Consider the following 19,609-nt stretch of genomic DNA (forward strand, 5'->3'; position numbering starts at 1 on the left):
ATAGTGAGATGGGTGGCATAAATGAATGAATGAATGAATGAATGAATGAATGAATGAATGAATGTTAATGGACAGTACTCAGGTCTGGTTTTCTCTCTAACAATCATATTCTATATTCAGGGTTTTTAAACATAAGGAAAAAATTATACATATTTATCCACACCACAATTACCCAAGAAAACACTACAGCATGCCATGTATCTATTACCTTAATGCATCATTTTTATAAAGAAGAAGAGTAATTTCCAGAAAGAGCAGGACAAGAAGGATTCCTATGACAATCCCAGTAATCATAGTGCCAAGAATGCTGCTGATTCCTTGAGCACTCCAGTTGCTGCCAGTGGCTACTTGTAGGTTGGCTGCCACAATGCCAAAGAATTTTCCTGGAAAATGAGCAAATGTTACATGTCAGTGTAATTGCAGGAAGTAATCAAAATTCTGTTAGGTAGGACATAGCTCTTCTTCCATCATGCTTCTCTAGCTGATTTCCTCATTGCAGAAAGCATTGTGTTCACCAGCAAGTAACAATTATCCCCAAAGAGAACAAATGAAAGCAGCAACCGACCTCTTCATCTTTCTCTGTCTCCATTTTTTACTGCTGCAATGCACATTCCCCAGATTTGGAAAAAAAGAAACACTGTGGGACTGTTAACCCATGCACAACACAATCCTGTGTTTGTTCAGAAGTAATGTCAGTTGTGTCCAATAGTTTTGGAAAGTATATACGTCTACGCAGTGTATAAAATACAAAATTATAGAAGCCAATGAATATACTACAACATAACAGCTTATAAATTAAAACAGTAGAAATAATATTATACATAGTAAGACCTTTTTGAAAATCTTAGGAGAGATTCAGGAAGGGACTACACTGGTAGAGCATATATTTGGCAAGAGAAGGGACTCAAATTCAGACTCTGGTACCTACTGCTGGATGAATGAGGTAACAAATAATAGAACAGATCTTGATCTAGGACTTTGAAAACCTCCTTTCATTCAGAGCAATATTGGACTGAATGGTAAAAAAAAAGTCTGACTTGGAATAAGGCATAGTCCTTTAGGGCAGGAGTCCATGGGTTGCTACTGGTTCGTGGCGTGTTGGCAATCGGGGCAGGCAAGGGATGGGTGAGAGCAGGAAGCTCCATTTGCACAAGTAGCATGAACAAGTGAGAAACCATCGCCTCCCGCTACCCCCGCTGCCAGTCCACAGAGCTGAAAGGTTGGGGATTGCTGATTTAGGAGATACATGCACACTGTTATTGCTGTTGTCATTATTGGTTATATAGTGATAATTGTAAATATTATGTCACTATTCTGATCATTGTACATATCATGATGCATGATATTTTGTTTTTTTAAAAAAAATACAGCATTCCAGAGAGGACTGTAATTAAACCACAAAATACTACAACAAGATAAAAGCATTTTCACACACATACAGAGAATTGCTTGTTTAAAGCTTGTTACCAAAGCAGCTAAGTTATTCCTAGCAGTACATTAATGAAATCCTGACAGGGCAAATGGAAATAACACTTAGTGAATCTTCCAATGTCTTAATGTTTTATTAATGGCTTCTAGCACATTTAGCTTTGCATATCCAGAGCCAGAGAATTTCTTTCTCTCTCTCTTTCTATCTATGTATTTATCTATATATGCTCGACTCATATGCTTGTCACAAAGCAGACACTGAGGAAGCTATTGGATGAGACACTTTGGTTATCTAGACATTAATGCCTATTCTAACAATCAATGGTTCTTTATGGTTTTGGACAAATAATTTTCTTGTGTCTGGTAACACGATCCTTTAATTTTCATTGCAAGGACATTTGGCATTTATTTATTTAATTTATTTATTTAATTACATTTTTATACCGCCCTATTCACGAAGGACTCAGGGTGGTTTACAGGGCAACATTAAATACAATATAAAAATAGTATAAAATTAAAATAGATTAAATTAATTAAGTCCAACAATTAAAACAATATTAAAAGCTAAAACCCCTTCAGTCCAGGCCTGATAGATCAAAAAAACAGGTTTTCAGGTCCCGGCGAAATGCACGCAGATCGGGGGCGGTCCGAAGTTCCACCGGTGATTCATTCCAAAGGGCAGGCGCGCCCACAGAGAAGGCCCTCCCCCTGGGGATCACCCGCCGGCACTCCTTAAGCAACGGCACCCTGAGAAGGCCCTCCCTGTGGGAGCGCACAGGAGAATGGGAAGTTGATGCCGGCAGCAGGTGTTCCCTTAGATAATCCAGACCCAAGCCATTTAGAGCTTTATAGGTCATTACCAGCACCTTGAATCTCACCCGGAGGGCAACCGGAAGCCAATGCAGCTCACGGAGAAGAGGTGTTACACGGGAATATCGGGAGACTCCCATAACAACTCGCGCGGCTGCATTCTGCACCAGTTGAAGCCTCCACGTGGTCCTCAAGGGCAGCCCCATGTAGAGAGCGTTGCAGTAGTCTAGCCTGGAGGTCATGAGCGCATGGGTGACTGTGCGTAGGGCATCTCGGTCCAGATAGGGCCGCAACTGGCGCACCAGATGAAGCTGGGCAAAAGCCCCCCTGGTCACGGCTCCTATATGGTCTTCGAAATTGAGCCGTGAATCCAAGAGGACGCCCAAGTTGTGAGCCCTATCAACGGGGGGTAACACCTCACCCCCCATCATTAGTGATGGAACAACCTGGTTAACCCGAGATGCCGGTATGCACAGCCACTCAGTCTTGGCAGGATTGAGACGAAGCCTGTTTCTCCCCATCCAAACCCGGACCACCTCCAGGCAACGGGACATCACGTCAAGTGCATCACTGGGTTGGTTCGGGGTGGAAAGAAAAAGTTGGGTATCATCAGTGTACTGATGATACCCCACCCCAAAACCACGAATGAGCTCGCCCAGTGGTTTCATGTAGATGTTGAACAGGAGGGGAGAGAGGACCAACCCCTGAGGGACTCAACAAACGAGAGATCTCGGGGCGGACCTCTGCCCACCCGTCAACACCGATTGCGAGCGGCCCAGGAGGTAGGAGGAGAACCACCGCAAAACAGTGCCTTCCACTCCCAACCCCCTGAGACGCCGCAGTAGGATATGGTCAATGGTATCGAAAGCCGCTGAGAGATCTAAAAGGACTAGGACAGAGGAACATCCCCTGTCCCGAGCCCGCCAGAGATCATTCACCAGTGCAACCAATGCCGTCTCCGTGCTGTACCCGGGCCTGAAACCCGATTGGTACGGGTCAAGATAATCAGTTTCCTCCAGGAACAGAGGAAGCTGATGCGCCACCACTCTCAACACCACTCTTCGCCAAAAAGCGGAGGTTGGAGCCCGGACGGTAGTTATTTAAAACAGCCGGGTCCAGGGCAGTATTTCTTCCATGCCCTTTACTCAAGGAAGACTCTTGTACAGGCAAGGTAGACTGCTTTCTCCCTGGATCTGGACCTCTAGAATAAGGACACACCACAGCAGTACAATAGAAAGAGTTACCATGGTCTGCTATATCCTTCAGGATGTCATTAGCCAGCTGTTCAGCATGAGTGCCAGCATAGGGTCCTGTTTTATTGTCAATTAGCACAATCTGGATGATTGAGTCTAAGCCACGTGGCACAATTCTCAAGGGAGTCTGCAATTTTTTCATCTTGGACATGGCCATCTGAACACCTTTATTTCGGGGCTTTGCAGAAGAAAAAGACAGAGAAATATGTCTACTTAAGCCAGTCAGACATGTTAAGCAACATTTCTAGAAATAATAAGAATTTTTTAATTTTAGGCTAGTCATGACAATGACCAATTACCTATCTTTTTTTGACTGGATAAAAATTCATTCTTTTCCTAACAGCAAGCACTGGAATGTGTTTATCCAATGGTCCAACTCTAGTTTATTGATTTAATATTATTTTCACTGACATCCCAACTACCTTTACACTGATTGGCCACTGGATACTCCCTGATTGTTTTGAAAAGCTGTTTCCTTAAAATTAAAAATAAAATTAAACTAAAACTGGAGTGGCCAAATCAAAATTACAGTCACCTCCCTAATCTCTTTATTTCTTAATTTCCTCCCATCCCCCCTGGACATCCAGAGAATAAAACAGACATGCATAAGAGATATGTGGCTAGAGCTACTCCATTGTTGGTCTACACTAGTTTCCCATCTCTCTGCAGGAGTTTAGAAGGAAGAGTTAATCAACTGATAGATTAATTAACAGATTAACTCTTTTGTCCAATTTTACCTAACACAAAGAGCCATGTAACCCATGGAAAAACCTGGTAAGCAATGGTGGTTAAGCAGTTATGTTTTAACTGCAATTCAATAAATAGTCCAGGTTCAGATGAAAATTTAAATTTCACAATCTCATTTAGTATTTTAGCAGATATTTTGACATGGATACCACAGTTATCCTCTCTAGGTCACATCCTTCTTGGCTCCAATGAATGTTGTATTAAGAGTTATAACTAGAACTTATCTAAATAAGCTATTCAGAATGATAACAATATAACTGCTGTGCCAGCAGCACAGTGACAAGATGATTTCGCACTAGGGCAACAGTGTAATGATCTATATGCATTTCACTTTTGAGCAAAACAAATATGATAAAAGACTGCATTTTTCTTGGTTTCCAGAAAAGAAACCACAATCTGTTGTCTCTTCTCTTTCAGCATACAGTACAGATAATTATGGAACAGATAATTATGAAAGGGCCATAATTCAATGGCAGAGCACATACCTGCCTGCTAAAAGTCTCAGGTTCAGTCATGGGCAGCTTCCATTAAAGGATACAGTGAGCAAAGAGCCACCTGAGTCCTAGAAGGGATGTTGTCTCCTTCATTTATCTGTCACCCTAAAACTTCCCTTTCCAGAAGTGTCCACATGGTATACTAATAAACTGTCAAGATAGCAGCCACAATGGTGTAACTAAAGCTCTGCCTATTTTTTAAGTGAAGTCAACTGCACCATCATGGTCACCATCTTGGCTTTTATGATCATGGGCTGTTCTGTCTCAAATTACTGTTCAATAATGGTAATTATTCAGACTAGTTGATTGTCTTCACGCTCACTTCCATCATGTACAAGCTTACCAGATTCAGAAAAGTGTGGAATATTCTGTCTCGGTAGACTTCAATGTCAAAATCAGCAGAGTATGTTAAGGTAATGATGACCCCTGTAATTAAAATACAGAATAAAGGTAAAGGTTCCCCCGCACATGCGTGCTAGTCGTTTCCAACTCTAGGGGCCGGTGCTCATCTCCGTTTCAAAGCCAAAGAGCCAGCGCTTGTCCGAGGACGTCTCCGTGGTCATGTGGCCGACATGACTAGACGCCAAAGGCGCACGGAACATGCACGGAATAAGACAACATAAAACATTTTATAATTGGATGATGGTTAATCTGTGATTGTACCGCTCTGTATTGTATTGTGAAGCCATACTTTTAATTCTGTGTCTGGTTCTGGTTGCCGTGATCAGAAATGATGCTGAGACCTTAGAATAAATGCAGATAAGAGCAACAAAGATGATAAGATGGCTGGAAACTAAGCTGTACAATGAATGGTTAAGGGAACTAGGTATGTCTAATCTAACGAAGAGAAGGATTAAGGATGACAGGATAGTTTGGGGGACATTCACACAGATGAAGGAATTGACTTTTTCTCCAAAGCACTTGAGGGCAGGACAAGAAACAATGGGTAGAAACTCATTAAAGAGAAATACTACCTGGAACAGTGAAAGCAAGTGGAACGGCTTGCTTCCTGAAGTTGTGAGAGTTGTAAGATGCCAGATGTCATCACTGGAAGCTTTTTTTAAAAAAAAAGATTGGACATTAATTTGACTGGGATGGTATAAGGACTCCTGCCTTAAGAGGATTGGAATAGAAGACCTCCAAGGTCCCTTCCACCCCTACAATTTTATAAATAGATTCATTTGGGTATCATCCAGTTCCAACTATGTATGTCTACACCACCCATGATTGGGTGAAATTGAGTGAAGAGGAATTATCTTGGACCATGTATAAATTGTATAATAGTTAATGTATATAAATAATAAACTTCCTTTATTTCCTTATTTTTAAAATAAAATCTTATGCTGCTGCATTACCAGCTTCCAGGGCCACATATGACCTATGGGCTGTGGGTTGGACATGCCAGGTCTACACACAGTCATTCATCTGCCCCTACATCTATTCCTCCATGGAAGTGTGAATTGAAACTGTAATGAATCATTCTTGGTTTTTCTGATGCCAATTAGTTCTGCAAGTTCAAGCTTGGTAGTGAAACCTTCTCTTTGGAATGTTCTCCACTATTGTGGAGATGTCTCTTAAATCGTTCAGACCTATGACTCATCTTTTCATCTAGATCTTCCCTGAGTGAATTAAAATCTACCTCAGGTAGAAGATTTTCAGTGCCATAAAAATACACATTTTAATTTGTGCTTGTTACTATGATAATTTTCTCTCAAGGATCCCTTGTAAGATGCCAGGTAAATGTGACAAATTAATTTGATTGCGTTGGGTGTTCCGAATCTTTTGCTATGCAGCAAAAATGTTTTAGGCTGTTTTCCAAGAATTTGTCTGCCAACATTAAATGGATCAGTCCATTTAACTCAGTTTCGTATACAATGACAATAATGAGGGCACTCATGGAATCATTTTAGTTTACAGGATTTTAGGCTCATTATATATGCTGTTGTATGAAGTTTTATTAATACCATGGAACATTTGCTCTTTTTATGGTGTCTTTTTTTTCCTCACATCCTCAGGTCACAATCAACCACTTTAAGATCATCACTAATTCTAACTAATCTTCATCATTACATTTCTTCTCATGTCGTAGGTTCTCTTCTAATGGAGTGCTGCCGACCCTTAACTAAGCTTCTGAAATTCAATATATTTTTTCCTTCCTTCCACCCCTTTCCTTCTCCACCCCTTTTTTCTCTTTTTCATTTAAATATATACATACCATTTTATCTTTTATTTTGCGATTCCTTTTTTTATAATTAATTGGATCACAAATGGTCTTAATCCAAACAACCTCTATCAGGGGTTCAGCAACTTAATATAAGTTAGCATGGCTTTATTTATACTCATAGCATTTTATAAATTGTAGTATTACTTTTACCTTTTGTTAGTTATCTATCCTAGCCATTTAGCATTTAGATTATTCATTGTAAAATTGATTGCAATTTTATAAGATGCTTTTGCTTTCAAATAGCTGTACTCTGTAATTTTACATCAATAATTTTAACTTTATCTTATTTTATTCTATCAATATGACTTTTTATGTTTATTTCTATTTTATTGTAATTGTTATGTTATTAGTTTTAGGTATATGAATAAAATAAAATTAATTGATTATTTATTCTGTAAGTTAGCCCAATAGAGATACTTTGCTTCAAAAAGTGCCCAATTTGTTATGGGAATTAGAGTTATGGGAACTAAGAGTTTTAGAGATAGATAGATAGATAGATAGATAGATAGATAGATAGATAGATAGATAGATAGATAGATAGATAGATAGATAGATAGATAGGCAGGCAGGCAGGCAGGCAGGCAGGCAGGCAGGCAGGCAGGCAGGCAGGCAGGCAGGTAGATAGATGATAGGATATTAGAAGCATGATTTCAGTGGCACTGACTTTCAGCATTTCACAATCTATTCACCACAGGGAACAGTGAGGTCTACCTAGTTAAGGTTTTACTCTGTATCATTTTTTATGTATCATTCTGTCTCCTCTTTGACATTGCTAGTCTCAGATCATTTCCTTCTGCTTATACTCTCAGGCCTGCATACGCAGAGCACTTGGTCTTAGCTCTCCTTTTTAAGGACATGGTTGGCTTTGCCTATCTCAATCCCCATCATGTCTTTCCTTAAATACATTTCTTTTCCGGTAGAGTTATAAAGCTTACTTCATTTATCATTGTCCAGGTTAGATTCCTATTCTCAGAAACCTTATACACATATAGAAACTTTTTCATTTCCATGCAAAGCTCTACCATGGAGTTTCCCAATCATGTGAATGAGCAGAGTGAGGGAATAGGACAGGGGTGTCAAACTCAATTTCATTGAGAGCCGCATCAGCATTGCGGTTGCCCTCAGAGGGCCGGGTGGGTATGGCCCGGGTGGGCGTGGCCTACTGGGTGGGTGTGGCTAGTGTGTGTATGGCCTACTGGGTGGGCGTGGCCAGCTCTACATCGTTCGCATCAAGAGTGCCTATGGGGGCCTGGGCAGGAGTGAGACAGATCTGAGGGTCTCTGGCAGAAGGAGGGTCTCTGGCCCAGGGCCAAGGCAGCGGGGGCCGTTCCCTCACTGTTTCCAGGATGGCTTCATGGGCCACATGAAACCACTTTGCGGGCCGGATGCGGCCCCCGGGCCTTGTGTTTGACATGTCTGGAATAGGGTGATCATCAGCCCATGTCTTACATACAAGGGATTAGAGGAATTTGCTCTTCTGTCACACAATGACAAAACATAACACACAATACAGTTGCAACAATAATTACTCACCACATATTTCACAACAATGACCAGTAGGCTTTATTGCATCTTTGCACGTAACCATTGGACATTCATTCCTAGAATTTTGGAGCAAGGCTGCACAGATTCTCTCGTGGCTCTTTAAATTAAAAAAATATCATTGAAAAGAAACTACATGATTGACTTCTGATAATTCCAACATAGCCTATCAAGAGTTTTCATAAGAAAAATTATTACCACATTGTCACAATTAATCCATTTATAAAGGGTGAAAACTAGGCTTTGAATCTTCCCTCCCTCTCTTGTCCCTTTCAGAGGTGGAACCTCACACCAGAAACTACAGGAAACCATTTAAATCATAGGCATAATCCATAACAGAGGTCAATACTTTGAATAGAAGTACTGCAATGCACGATCTAGTATGTTCTAAAAGAGGGCTTTTCAAACCACGGTACACGTAGCACTGATGGCACTCCAGCACCTGGTGGGTGGTATGCATACGGCGGGTTGAAAAGCACTGTAAAAAAAAAGTGTAAAACAAAGTGCAAAAATTGATGTTCTGAAGAGGCAGCAGTGCCAGAGAGGCCTGGGGGAGAGTTAGCTGGAGGTGTGGTGTTACCGGGGCTCTGCTAAGAGCTCAGGATCTGTGCCCACGGCTACAGCTGATTAGCGTTTCCAGCACCCACACGTAATCTTCAGCCGGAGATTCAGCTGGATCCGTGGTGTGGCTGGGGCTCTGCTGAGAGCCCAGGATCAGCGCACACAGCTCCAGCAGATCTGCGTTTCCAGCATACCTGGAAGAAGAAAGGAAGAGGAGGGGGGGGGAAGAGAAGATATATAAAAGGAGGAGGAGGAGGGGGAGAGAGGATATAAAAGGAGGAGGGGGAGAGAAGAGAAGATATAAAAGGAAGAGTAAAACCGGTCCTTTTTTTCCTTTTTAAAAATGGTTTGTAACATTTTATTAGATTGTAGAATAAAATACAAAAATACAAAAGCACATAGTGGGACACAGTGGGGAGGAAAAAGGGAAAGCAAAGTGAGGGGGAGAAGGGGAAAAAGGTATTGACTTCCAACTTCCTCTATTGCAGTAGAATGAAGCATTAACATCGAACCTCAACTTTTTACTTTTCCATAATAGTATAAACTAGCCATTTCTATAACAACAAATCAATCTAATCAATAAAACCTAAAATCCCCCCCCCTTTTTTCCCCCTAATCATCAAGTTTTTGACACCTTGCTAAGCACTGATGGTACTCGAATATTGTCATGTCCTAAAAGTGTTACAATCTGTGAAAAGGTTGAAAAGCCCTGTTCTAAAATATACACACATACACACATTGTTGGCATGCTGACTCTTCAGGAAGGCCTAAAGAGGAATACCTGATCAAGTGTTCAGGGTTTAGGCTACTACACCTCCGTAGACATGAATGCCATTGCCCAGTTTCCTTTCTTAGTTTACAGGATCAACAGTTCTTTCTGCCTGAATGGATGCTTATGACTCAGTCAATCCACTGAATTAGTTCAACAATATGGGGTTTTAAATAGGTCAACAATATGGGGTTTTAAATAGGTCATTCCATTTCCTTCAATCCTTTCATTGGTAGTAGTCTCTTAATAGCAGAAACTAGAACAGAGAGAGCCTATCTGTGGCTCTAATGTTGCCCATGGCTTCATTTCAAAGGCCCTCTGTCAGAGATTCCTTCTGATTCATAGGAGCAGAAATACGCTATTTCTTTGGAGGTGAAAGAAAGAAAAGCACTTTAGCCTTCACTGAGCTGCAGTGACATGCACTGATATATCTCCTAGGGAATGTGACTTGGGCAAAAAACAAAATTCCCCACCCTGATACCAAGTCTGAACACAAGGACTTACTGCTGAGTTTCCACATTCGCAACCAGATTTGTCTGGACATCTAGTATGTGATAACCGGAGTGTCCCTTGCCCATGGAATTGAAGTCTTGCAGAAGAGCTCTGCATGTATTCTGTCAGGGCACTGTCACTGGTGAAGTTCTGATTCCAATTCAGGGAAGGAAGGACAACACAAAATCAGCAAATCATTTCCTTCTATAGCAAATCACCATCAAAATAGTTTAATTAAACCTCCTCCCCTCAAAATATTAACTGCATTGCAACAGAGAACGAATGTTTTGGGGAGAGGGAGTGAATGCAGTGAGTAGGACAACCAATCGCAAAGAAGGTGGGCACCTGTCATACATATCAGAGCTGTGATTTTTCCATTATTTTTCTGTTTGTTTTTTGAATGAGCAGATGGGTTTGCCTTTGTTTTCCTAAATTGTGTTTGCATTATACTAAAAATATGTGTACTTTTGGTGTCAGTATTGTAGGAATTCAGATTGCTAGGTATCATGGATCTCACCATCCATGTTTGGAGTAGATTCCAGAAATCTCTCTCTCTCTTTCTCTTCCTCCCTCCCTCCCTCCCTCCCTCCCTCTCTCTCTCTCTCTCTCTCTCTCTCTCTCTCTCACACACACACACACACACACACACTAACCTAGGAAATACACAGGGATATGTTACTCTAGACAGACAATTGACTGCTATTAAAGCAGCTTGATGCCCTCTGGATGTATAGGAAATCAATTCCCATAATAGCCATCCAACACAACCATAGAATGATGGAAGGTATAAAGCTGGGAAGATTATATTAATGGTTCAGACTGGAAGTAACTTTACACATTTTATATCAGACATTCCCCCCCATTCTTCTTTCTACTTCAGCTTCTTTTGGCAGTGTAACAAAAACTTAAATCTAAGAGTTTATAAACTCTTAAATTATTTTTAATATGTTTCCTATGCTGCCCATCTCTGTTTTGCAAGCCAACTTCAGCTATTTCAGTTCAGATTGCAGAAGCTCTGCTCAGTCCATACTATGTCACAGCAAGACCTGATTGGTCATTCCCCTGCCTCTGGCTCCTCCCATTCCTGTAGGGAAGGCAAGCTTCATTGAATGTCCACTGTCTAGGTAGGTCTCATCCTTTTTCTCTTGAGGATTGTTCCCTCCTCACTCATTCCTGTGCTTTTTCTTCCTTTTCCAGGTATTTGCACACATGGAAGCCTTCACTATCACTACCCTTCATAGATTATCATTTTTGACCCTAACACAGACCCCTTTCCTTTTGTTTTTTCCGTTTGGTAACATCATCATAGCTCTGATGTTACGACACAAGCAATAGGGAATGGGCTGTCCTTTCAATACTACCTTCCTGTTTATGTCCACGGGAACTCAAGCAAGAAAGAACTGGGTGTTCACTGAAGCAAAGTAGCAATGATCCTGTGTTTCAACATAAAGATGTTTTAAAAATAAAGAGAAAGGCAGGGAAGTTGTGCAGTGGTCTGGAACTGGGAAACCAAGGGGAGCATGATTGGCAGATGTAAAGGCGGAATGGAGATGAGTTTCTAAAGCTGAGGAATGTCCATTAATGTAAAAGGCTGTTGTTGAATCAAATGCAAATTTATAAAAAGGGTAGCACCTGCAACCCAGCAGAGAACAGAGAAACCCAGCATGTTATTTATTTATTTATTAGATTTTGTTTTAATCCCATTGTGGGAAGTCAGCTCCCCCCCACCCATAGAAATAAATATATTTGGAAATATTTAAAAGACAGAATATATTTCCCTAAAGGATTTAAAGGCAGAAACTAACCACCACCCCCAGTCTCTGTCCCAAACAGAAACCAAGTCTGCAGAATTACAGGTCAGAAAGACTGGAATCAGGAAACTGGGATTAGGAAGAAAGATACCTAGAATCAACACCAAAAATCTGTGTCATCAGCCACAGCCCCAGGGAAGCAGGATATGACCCTTGGGACATAATAGTATTAATCCAGCACCATCAGAATATCAGAAAGGTACACCCAGACTCAGGTCAGAATACATGACACAGGAAATACAAAGCCTCAAACAGGAACAGGAAACAACTCCAAACAAAAGGCTCCAGAGGGTATAAAAACCCACTTCCTACATGTGCTCACTCTCTTTCTCCCAGAGCCATCTTTCTGTCTGGCTCTCCTCTTCAATAAACTGCAACCTTCTTTCTAAAGCAGTTGCCATGTTGTTTATCCCAGGCTTGGATTGAACCATGATGAAGACTTTTCCTTCAACACCATCTTTATTACAGCCAATGTATTAATGGCTGCAATAGGCAGTAGCCAGCTGTTGGAAGCAAGGAGGTGTATAAGGCATTGCAGCCAATCAGATGTGGGTCTTCAATTAGTATGAAACAAAGTGCTGGAGACCACACCATTGAAGGGCTTAAGTGGTCTGGTTGGAAACAGCATCTTTTGAATCAAAACTGGAAAACACAAGTGTACAGTGTATTTGCAACATTATCCTCCATTCTTACATTTTGGAAATAGTGAGTGGCATGTCCTGGCAATGGGCCAAGTATAAAGTGCAGATCTGCCCTGCATTGCTCTTTAAATGAGTCTAGATCCTGTAAACATTTTAGCAATTGTATAACAGATGCTGTGATCTTTCTTCCTAAGTCTGCTTACTGGGCCAATATCTTTATATTTATATTTTGAAATAAAAATTCTGAATGCCTTGCAGGGCTATGTGCTGTGCAATGACCTAACCTGATTCTTTAGATATGATATCCCTCCTTTTTTTAATCACACACATACACACACATTGTGTTTTTCTCATCTGGAATGAATGCTCTGGAATGAATGCTCTTGCTCTAAGGCAGAAGTATCAAACTGCCAGCCCACGGGCCAATTGCATCATGCGGAGGCCGCACCCACTCCAGCTCTGGCAATGTGAAAAAAGTCACGATATGTCACAACACATCACGTGACGTGGTGAGTTTGACACCTGTGCTCTAAGGGTATGTGTATGTGTTGAATTGACTGAGTTAATAAAGTGGAGCTAAATATTTGAAAGTAATTCAGTTTATTTTCCATGGCATTCAATATAAATTTGGAAAAAGTTGATATTACTAGTTGTGAGCTTTTCTGGAAAAAAGGAGACACAGTGTAAGGCGATGAAATAGCAGCATCTATTTTACCTGCCCCATGATTGAAATGCTCTTAAGCTGTATCACTTGCTCAGAGTTGATGTTCACTCGGAAGGAGGTTTCAGGCTGAAAAATGACATCATCATACTGGCAGGGAACCCGTTCTTTGTCAACAAGGAAAATGTATTTTCCCAGATCTAAGTTTTCCAAAGAGTTTGCAGCATGCCATATGGTAGGATCATACCATTCATAATTGTCTGTACTTTTAAATGTGATTTCTGAAGCTAATAATGAAAATGAGAGAGAGAGAGAGCAATAAATGAAGTCCATTTGTCTTCACTGATTTTAAAAAATTGCTCATAAACCTGCAAAATGAACTCTGAGATTATTTTTTTTAAGTCTAAGAACATTTGACTTTCCTGAGCCAATTTATTATGCATAAGGCAAGAGGAATGAGGGTTCTGAGAAAGTTGCCTTTACCAAAAATTGAATCTCTCCATGTTATGCAGAATTAACATATTTTTTTCTTGTAATATGTGGCTTCTATCATATAGATGGACAGGGGCAGTGATGTCCATAGCTTTGTATGTGTGTCAAAATCAACAAGTTGTTGGACAAGCCATCATTCTAAAGGGACAGGGCTTACAACATCTATCTATCTATCTATCTATCTATCTATCTATCTATCTATCTATCTATCTATCTATCTATCTATCTATCATCTTCCCAGTTTTGGCTGCCCTGACAGATACCACTGGACAAGGATAAGATTTTTTTCTTTTTTTCTTTTTTACAAATTTGTTTGGAGAGTTTGCCAACCAAACAGAGTCGATATGCTTCTATAGCCCCGTAGCCCAGCTGTTCCCCCGGACCTATTTATCATACAAATATAATTACTACTTATATATGATAAATATCTAAATATTTATCATGTTTATATCTAACATGATACCAAATATATCTATAACTTCCCTCACAATATAATCACTTGTTTATATATAAAACAAATTGAAAAAGTAAATACAATGGAAGATAGAAGTGGAAAAATGGGTTGTGATAATGATCCCATCCTTGTCCAGCCTGCCTTCGATCACTTTATGAAAAGCATATTTCCCAGAATTTTGAGCTTCTTGGCCATTGCCCAAGCTTTGTGGTAAAAAAATATCCAACCTGGATACCAGATTGGGAAAAGTTGAGCTATAGCTTTGAACAGGATGCTGCTTGATATTCAGTTGTTGGATTACTGCATTATTTTTTTAAGAGCAAGCAACCCCTGCTGGTGACAAAAGTTTAGAGTCACCATACTGTGTTATGGCAATATTTGGTTTATTGCCTCAGATAGTTTAATAGAACACTACCTAGAACTTAAATGGAGCTGCTGGAGAGAATTTCCCATAAATACAATATGAAGATAGGCCTGTGGGAAGCTAGGATGACAGTAAGGATGACAAATTTATTAGTAATGTATTAACCATTTTTTCCACAGCCATCACTTTTTTACAAACATGCCAACTATAACTGAGTATCATAATTCCTCTGCTATGGAATTATAGTACATGAGGGCTATTATACACAGTGCATTACTGAAATTCATATTTAATTCATTAACAACTTTCTATTTAATATTAATAAAGCTGCCATGCATCTATGCATAAACCAGTATACTCACAAGAACCCAAAGTCCTTGCTATGGCACTTAATATTCCCAAACTGAATGGGACATGGGATTTTCTTTTACAGATAAAACTTCCACACCATCTTCTTTCAGAGGAATATCAATTTACTCAACACAAGGGACTCTTTCTCTGTGATATCTTTTTCTATGCACCACATCTCACTCCAATACTCAAAAGTCAAATATACTATTTTAATTTTGCTGGTGCAAAACAACTAATTTGCAACTTCATTGGATCAGATGTTGCTTCCTCAATGTTTTTTCAGCCTTGTCAACTATAAGATGTGAGACCTACCTAAAATCACTGAAGAAATAGCCAGAACTATGTTGAATGTAACAGGATTATGGTATGCTTAATTCCACTGCAACCAATTTGGTTAGATGTATACTGTACAATTTAATGTGCAAGCTCTGGGTGCAAGAACTTACAAAGGCTATCAGCTTTATTATTCAACAATCCCCAAAGATTCCGAGATTTGGCACCAAATCAAAACCAATATATTTCTTTAAAGAAAAGCATTGAAGCTTAAAATGCAGATTTCAATATCACCAGTAAAAATAAAATAATTCAATAAGCTTGTGTATCCTCTATGCAGTGCTTTTTTTGTAAAAGAAAAAGGTGCTGGAACTCACACATGTCATAAAACCCACCTTGCCTACCCTACAAGTTTCCATCCAAAAAAGGTGCCGGAACTCCGTTCTGAGCGTTCTATGAGAAAAAAAGCCCTGCCTCTATGTGAAGTGCCCTACAGCAAATGCAGTGTTAGCAAGAACAAAGTCCACCTCTTTATCCATAACACCTCCCAACAGAAAAGGTCTGAAAACATATACATGGCCCATGCTGGTAATTTCCTTCATCTTCCTCCCACTATGGAAAAGGAAAGCTCCAATGATAATTCCAAAAACTTTGGAGAGTTCCAGGGGAAAGTTTATTATAACTGGAAAAATGACTCAAATGAACAGAGGCACAACTGAGGAATAATCTCATAGTGCTTATTTTGCATGACTAATTAATAGTTGGCTGAGCACAATACCTGTCTCACATCCTGGATTGTAATTGCCATCGAAAGCTGCAAATCCAGCACCGGGGGCCATAATGAATTCTCCGTTCAGCGGAAGGTACTAAACAGCAAAACAGAATAAACAAAAGGCATATATTTTGCAATTTCTCTCTGGGCTGAACTGCTGAAGACCAGCTAATGCCCATAACGTACCATTAACTACAATCTTCCCCACTTTGTATTATTTAGAAGCACTATCCAAACATCATCAGTAATGGCAATATTGATTCATTTATTATTTATACAATATTTCCATTTGAAATTAAAGGAGCCAGTCTTAATTATTCTGACAACCGCTATTTTGATATAAGGGAAGGTGACTTTTTTCCTCTTAGGCTGCACAATTCAGAGTGACCTGAGGAATGTGGATAAGTGAAATATAATATAACATTCAGAGAATTCTTAAACTGAAAGTTGCAGAGCTTCCCTTGAAACTTTCTATCATTGCCCATAATTCATTTTAATAAGAAACAAAATGCTGTAAAATCCAAAGGTCTATTCAGATACAGGATGCCATTCTTCAGGGTCAGAGAGAAGCAAAGACAGATTAACTGTAATTACAAGGGCTCTTTCATTTCAAATGGAAATATGATTTAAAAAAACAAAAAACCACCAGTACATTATCTACAAGCCAAAGCAAGTCTCAAAATTGTGAAAAAGGAAGAGATGTGCTTTTTTTTTTATTTGATGATCTACGCAAGGACAACCCAGAGATTACAGATGGCCCTCAGATATTTAAGATGCTACACCCCTACTTCCAAATCCACTGGAAAGATCTGCTTGCTTTTGAAGCAAGGAGACAGCATGTGAAGAGCATCTTCTGCAAGTGCCCTCTTCCCTAGCACAACTGTGGTAGCCATGCTAGCTTACCATTAACAGGAATAAAAATGTTCAGGAGGAGGTGACTGTCAGTGGCTCCCGACTCACAATGTTAGTGCAGTGAGCTCTAATGTTGGAGGCACTTGGCCTTTATTTTGTTTTTCCCAATGGTAGGGCAGGAGGTGTGATGGCTCAGCAGTTAAAGACACTGAGCTTGCTAGCTGGAAAGCTGACAGCCCAGATTTGAGACGCCATGCAGTGTTCCTGCCCCAGCTCCTGCCCACCTAGCAGTTTGAAAGCATGCAAATGTGACTAGATGAATAGGTATCATTTCAGTGGGAAGGTAACAGCATTCTGTGAGCCTTGGCATATAGGCATGCTGGCCACATGACCACAGAAAATGTCTTCGGACAATGCTGGCTTCCTTGACCAAGGAACAGAGATGAGTCCTAGAGTTGGAGACAACTGGACAGGGAAACCTTTACCTTTAATGGTAGGAATGGCCCCGTGTCACCTGGCTTACAATGCTCTAAAAGGTTGCATGACTGACTTATCAAGCCCACACCAAGAGCTGATTTTTCTCTGCACTTTTCTCCTTCTGTCGTTTTATCCAATCTTCTCTTCTTTTCCAAGCCAACAGATGGAATGCAACCAATACTCAGTCTCAATTGTAAATGGAGAAAAAGCAGAACAAGCCACTGAAGGATGGCAGCACAGCCTGGAGAACTAAAGATCAGGTGGATCCGGGTTCCTAATAATCAAAGGGCTGTGAAATAATTACGTCTAAGAATTTTTTTTGATAATCTGTCCTTCCTTCCCTAAGCATTTCAAAATGTATTCATATTCAAAATGCTGTTTTTAGTGCCTATGGAAAATTAAGTTCTCAGGGAGAAGGCCATTTACTGCATAGCCATTTAGCTACTTCATAAATCATAAAAAATGCATAATGCATCACACCAACTGCAAGAAATATGAGCACCAGTGTTAACAAACAGCAGCAACTAATATTAATATATTTATCCAAACCCCAACTAAAGAAGATTTTCCTTTGTTTTCTAAATAAAAGGGGGGGACAAGCCATCTTAACCCTAAAGGGGACAGAATATCATCGGGTTGAAGCATTTCAGCACTTCCAGATGAGTACAGATAGTCCTCAACTTACAACAGTTCATTCAGTGACTGTATGAAGTTACAGCGGCACTGAAAAAGTGACTTATGACCATTTTTCACACTTATGACCAGCAGCATCCCCACGGTCATGTGATTTACATTTGGATGCTTGACAATTGGTTCACATTTATGACGGTTGCAGTGGCCCGGGGTCACGTGATCAACTTTTGTGACTTTCTGACAAGCAAAGTCAATGGGAAAGCCAAATTCACTTAACATCGGTGTTACTAATTTAACAGCTGCAGTGATTCACTTAACAAATGTGGCAAGAAAAATCGTACAATGCAGCAAAACTCACTTAACAAATTTTTCACTTAGCAACATAAATTTTGGGCTCAGTTGTGGTCATAAGTCAAGGACTACCTGTAGATGTTCCACCTCCAGTCTTCTTGGATCCATTTTCAAAGGAAACTGAAACTGATCGTGGTTTATTTTTGCTTATTTCTAAATTAGGCCTCAAGATTATTTCTCTACAGACAGGAAACCCTCATCCCCCAAACACACCCCAGCCTCATGTCTTGGGGGCAAAAAAGAATAGTAGGAAGAAGTGATGAGAAGAACAGCAAGGTAAAACGTTACCAGCTTTTGGGCAAGAGGTCCCACTAGCTTCTCTGCCTCCAGGAGTTTTCCCCTACTCGCATATCTCTAAAGCTGTTTTGTGGATTTCCAGGTGTTTTAAGGACAAAAGCATATTGCTATGACACCACTTTAACCTAGACAGAAGTCTGAGCATCTTTCCCTCCTGCCTGCTCAGTGCCTTGAAATGACAACTTTTCATTCAAAGGAACAACTGAGATACCCTGGAGTTGTTTGTTATGGCAGGTTCCCAGTTATGACATCAACCAGTCACCAAAGGGCTTGGCTTATGGCCAAAGTGAGTCTCCATCTGGAAATGCCCCCTCTTCATGAACATTTTTAGCATCTCCATCTCACATGAACATTTTTAGCATCTCCGGAGAGCAACATTTTAAGTATTTGACCAGCTTTTCAGATATGTCTCTGCCTTTGATAAGCTCAGAGCAGCATACATGGGGGAAGGGGGTGGTGCAACAATATTTTTTTCCTCACAAATAATGCTAAGGGGATTTGTGGGGCTCATGTCTAGGTTTACCCACGTTCAAAAGCCAATTCTTTTAATCACTATTACACAGCTGTCAGAGATGGGAAGTATGAAGTGTTCTTAAGGTGGAACGATTCTACTAGATGTCATCTGTTATGCTGTCATTTTGATTTCATTCCTCTCAGCCGAAACCATTTTCATTTCGCTCTGCCTGCATCGTGCCAGCATTGTCCTGCTCGCATGTCACCGACTGCATCATCAGAGCATGCTGTTCTGCAGTGCTGGAAACACTTGGGAGTGCTGCAAAAAGGCTTGTTCGCAATCAAGCCTGCACGGTGTTGCTGATTGGAGGTAACGTTTGACGCTGAATTTCTTCTCCTGCCATAAA

The 19,609-nt window shown here is 40.3% G+C and overlaps 1 protein-coding gene across 1 annotated transcript in view; it reads right to left on the reverse strand.

The window, feature by feature from the left end:
- Positions 1-204: 204 nt before the first annotated feature.
- The window catches only part of AMN (amnion associated transmembrane protein), a gene marked incomplete at both ends in the record, with an annotated part of 66,255 nt that continues 46,850 nt past the window's right edge, over positions 205-19,609 (reverse strand). The window contains 7 exons of the mRNA XM_083353498.1: positions 205-383; positions 3,483-3,669; positions 5,076-5,158; positions 8,490-8,598; positions 10,333-10,470; positions 13,488-13,720; positions 16,146-16,233. Of these exons, the coding sequence (XP_083209624.1) occupies positions 205-383; positions 3,483-3,669; positions 5,076-5,158; positions 8,490-8,598; positions 10,333-10,470; positions 13,488-13,720; positions 16,146-16,233 (1,017 nt within the window). The remainder of the gene's footprint in view (positions 384-3,482; positions 3,670-5,075; positions 5,159-8,489; positions 8,599-10,332; positions 10,471-13,487; positions 13,721-16,145; positions 16,234-19,609) is intronic.

Source organism: Vipera ursinii, assembly GCF_947247035.1.
Source record: "Vipera ursinii genome assembly, chromosome: 1".
Classification (NCBI taxonomy): domain Eukaryota; kingdom Metazoa; phylum Chordata; class Lepidosauria; order Squamata; family Viperidae; genus Vipera; species Vipera ursinii.